Raw genomic sequence first — 3,735 nt, forward strand, 5'->3', positions numbered from 1 at the left:
GGAGTATTTATAAATATAGATGCTACAAAACAACGGTGTTGGGTTTTTTTATAGATGCTAAACAGATGACAATATATAAAAATACACAAAATATACTAATTTTGAAAAGTTTTGATTAAAAAGACATTGAGATGAAACAAGCCATAAATCAAGAGTGTAATAGAACTGAAGTCTGAAAGTTCTGGCCTTCTCTGGGCTCTTCCTTCAGTTGTTTCCCGCCCTCATCACAGTAGTGATGACTTCTAGGCTGTCTGCAGACCATCTCAGCTTGATTTTCTCTAGGACTCTGTTTCAAGAGCCTTTTTTTTTTTTTGGCCCCTTGCCTTTAAATACATGGCAAGTTATCTTTCTGTTTCTAACCATCTTTGTCTTAGTCTATCTCTCTCTCTATTGTTGTAAAAAAAAAAAAAAAGTACAATGTAACATTTGCCAATTCAACATTTTTCAAATGTAGAATTCAGTGACACCAATTACATCAGTCATGTTGTACAGTCATTACCAATATCTGCTGCCAAGATTTCCATCATTGTAAACAAATACTGAATTCTTCCTAAGCAATGACTCCCCAATTCCGCCTTTCCCCCACCCTTTGTCACCATTGGTCTCTATACATTTGCTTATTCTAGATATTTTATGTAAGTGGGATCGTTTAATATTTGTCCTTTTTTGATCAATTAATTGCTCAACCATGAAGAGAAACAAAGTCGTTATACATGCTACAACATGAATGAATCCTGAAAACATCATGCCATGTAAAGTCAATCTCTGACTCTCTTTGTTGTGTCTCTTCATTGGATAAGAGACACACCATGTAGCAGTAGTGTTTGTTGTATTAGTTTGCTATTACTGCCACAAATTACCACAGAGGCACACACAGGGTGGTCATGAGTCAGAATTGACTTGCAGGATTTTTTTTTTAATTCTGGAGAATGAGAATGAATGATGACAAGGTAGATCATTCTCATGAAGGCTTCCCATTCAGATGGAAGCTGTGCCACAGAGCTACTGAACCAGAACAATACTGATGTTATATCATTACCCTCCCTAGGGAGGAAAACATGGAGCAGCAAGGCCAGATGTGATTATTCAGGAAGTAGATACACAGAAAGCATATGCCAGAGGAAAAGGAGGGACTTACCTGGCCATGATGGGATTGGAATTAATGTAAAACAGTCATTGCATTTCTAACAAGTCATCGGCTTTGTACTGTAACAACAAAAGTATAGCACCCATAAAAACTATTCAAATATAATTGCAATTACAGAGAAAATTATGGAGTTACACATATGCAAATGAGAGATCTCAATGTAGGAACCATGACCTTGTAGTGTGCCACACCCATGGCTGATCCTGTATAAATGTCCCAGTCTAGAAGGTGACATTAGACCCAAAGTCCTCTCACTGTAACTCAGCTGAACTCAGTCTCCTATCACCATGACTTACAGCTGCTGCTCTGGAAACTTCTCTACCCGCTCCCTGCGGGGTTCCCTGTGCTACCCAGGCTCCTCCTGTGGCTCTTCCTTCCCCAGCCACCTGGTCTACAGCACTGGCCTCTGCTCTCCCAGCACCTGCCAGCTGGGCTCCTCTGTCTACAGGGGCTGTCAGAAGATCTGCTGTAAGCCCAGAAGCTACGAGCGCTCCTGTGTGATGTCCAGCCCCTGCCAGACGCCCTCCTACCACCCAAGGACCTCCACACTCTGCAGTCCCTGCCAGACAACTTATACTATGTCCCTGGGCTTTGGCTCCAGAAGCTGCCACTCTCTGGGCTATGCATCTAGAAGCTGCTACTCATTGGGTTGTAGATCCAGTGGCTTCAGACCCCTGGGTTATGGCTTCCCTTCCCTGGGCTATGGATCCAGATTCTGCCACCCAACTTACTCAATCTCTAGGAGCTGCCAGTCTTCTTACTACAGACCAATCTGTGGATTTGGCTTCTATCAGTCACCTTGTTAAGTGTTCCCTTTTAATTATTGAGGGCAAAGTCTCTATTCAAAGTAGCCATTTCTTTCATTCTCATCAGTTACCACTATCTTTATATTCACCAATTATCAGCTTCTCACATCACCAGCTTCTGGAAGACTCTGAAATTAATCAGTCACCCCAAGTTAAGTCATGTCATTTGCACTGTTGATAGAATATACACTGTTGGATTTTCTTTTCAAAGCAGTTGAAAATCAAAATATTCATCTAGTAAACTTATAGAATATGGCATCTAAATATACTGTTTGTCTTATTGTTATTTTTTAAACTTTATTAACTATAATTTTTGTATTCAAGAATTTGGAAAGTTTAAGTAAAGACCAATACAATTTTGGAACTGGATTTGGGGCATTTACAATTAGGTACCTTTGAACAAATTTTTGGCTGTCTTTCCTACTGAAGAAGTCCTGGAAGGTCATATTTTGCATGTGCTTACCTATTTCAGCAGCAGTGAAAGGTGCTTGAAAATGGGAGACAGGCATTTCTGCTGATAAGGAAAAACAGAGAAATTAGTACATAAACTAGGAATACAGCAAATATGAATATAATGTAATTTATAAGATGAAGTGTGTACACTGACAGAAAATTACCTCAAAGTATGCTATCTGAATGTGGGTTTTCATTTAGGAGAAAATATGAGCTTTAAGGAACTCCCAGGGCAAACAACCTTCTCATTGTTGGTTGGCAAAAATGCCAAAATCCATGCCTCACCTCTGCACATGTGTAAGGAGAATAACAGTACTCTCAGGTGGGCAGTAAGTGGGTTTAGCAGGTATGAGATTCTCTCCTGATCCTGCTCTAACACTCAACTTGAATCAACCTAAAAGCAAGACTCCATTTGTGTCAGCAGTAATCTTTCAAATTTATCTTGAAAATTGGAATCAAATACTGCTACTTTGACCTTTTGAAGGCCAAATATTTCAGGAAACAAAAAAGCACTAGGAAAATCATGTAGTATTTAAAAAAAAAAAAAAAAACTGTTGCCATCAAGTAGATTCAGACTCTTAGCGACCCTACAGGACATATTCGAATTGCCCAATAGGGTTTCCAAGGGGCTGCTGGTGGATTCGAGCTATCAACCTTTTGATTAGCAGCTGAGCTCTTAACCACCATGTCCCAGGGTTTCATAGCATATAAAAAAAAACAACACTCACTGCCATTGAGTTGATTCTGACTCATAGTGACCCTATAGGACCAAGTTGAACTGCCCCGTAAGGTTTCCAAGGTGTGCCTGCTGGATAGAACTGCTGACATTTTGGTTAGTAGCCTAACTCTTAACCACTACACTACCAGGGCTCCTCCATAGCATATAAAACCACAACCAAACCCACTGCCATTGAGTCGATTCTGGCTCATAGAGACCCACAGCATATAGCAGGTATTAATAATGCAAACAATAAACATAACCATTATCTTTTTTTTTAAATCCCTGGCAGCATTGAAAACAATGTTTATATTCATTAGTTTTAGCCTGGGTTTCCCTAAAAGCAGAGCCCAAAACAAGAACTTGAGTGTAAGCAGCTTATTTGGCACATGATTCCAGGAAGCAAGGGTGGGAAAACATGGAAGTTGAAAGAACCAAAGAAGAAAATCCCATAAAACAACTGCTCATGTTTTTTGAATTAATCATACAGTGAGCAACTGGGTCTTAATCCCACTTTGATATTTTGTTGTTGTTGTTGTTAGGTGCTGTTAAATTGATTCCGGTCATAGTGACCCTATGTACAACCGAAAGAAACACTGTCCAGTCCTGTG

The 3,735-nt window shown here is 39.8% G+C and overlaps 1 protein-coding gene across 1 annotated transcript; it reads left to right on the forward strand.

The window, feature by feature from the left end:
* Positions 1 to 1,337: 1,337 nt before the first annotated feature.
* LOC100673283 (keratin-associated protein 13-1-like) lies at positions 1,338 to 1,974 on the forward strand. The gene has a single exon (XM_010590433.3). It carries the CDS (start codon positions 1,435 to 1,437, stop codon positions 1,951 to 1,953), a length of 519 nt encoding a protein of 172 aa, XP_010588735.1. The 5' UTR covers positions 1,338 to 1,434; the 3' UTR covers positions 1,954 to 1,974.
* Positions 1,975 to 3,735: the final 1,761 nt, after the last annotated feature.

This window comes from Loxodonta africana, chromosome 20 (genome assembly GCF_030014295.1).
Source record: "Loxodonta africana isolate mLoxAfr1 chromosome 20, mLoxAfr1.hap2, whole genome shotgun sequence".
Taxonomy (NCBI): domain Eukaryota; kingdom Metazoa; phylum Chordata; class Mammalia; order Proboscidea; family Elephantidae; genus Loxodonta; species Loxodonta africana.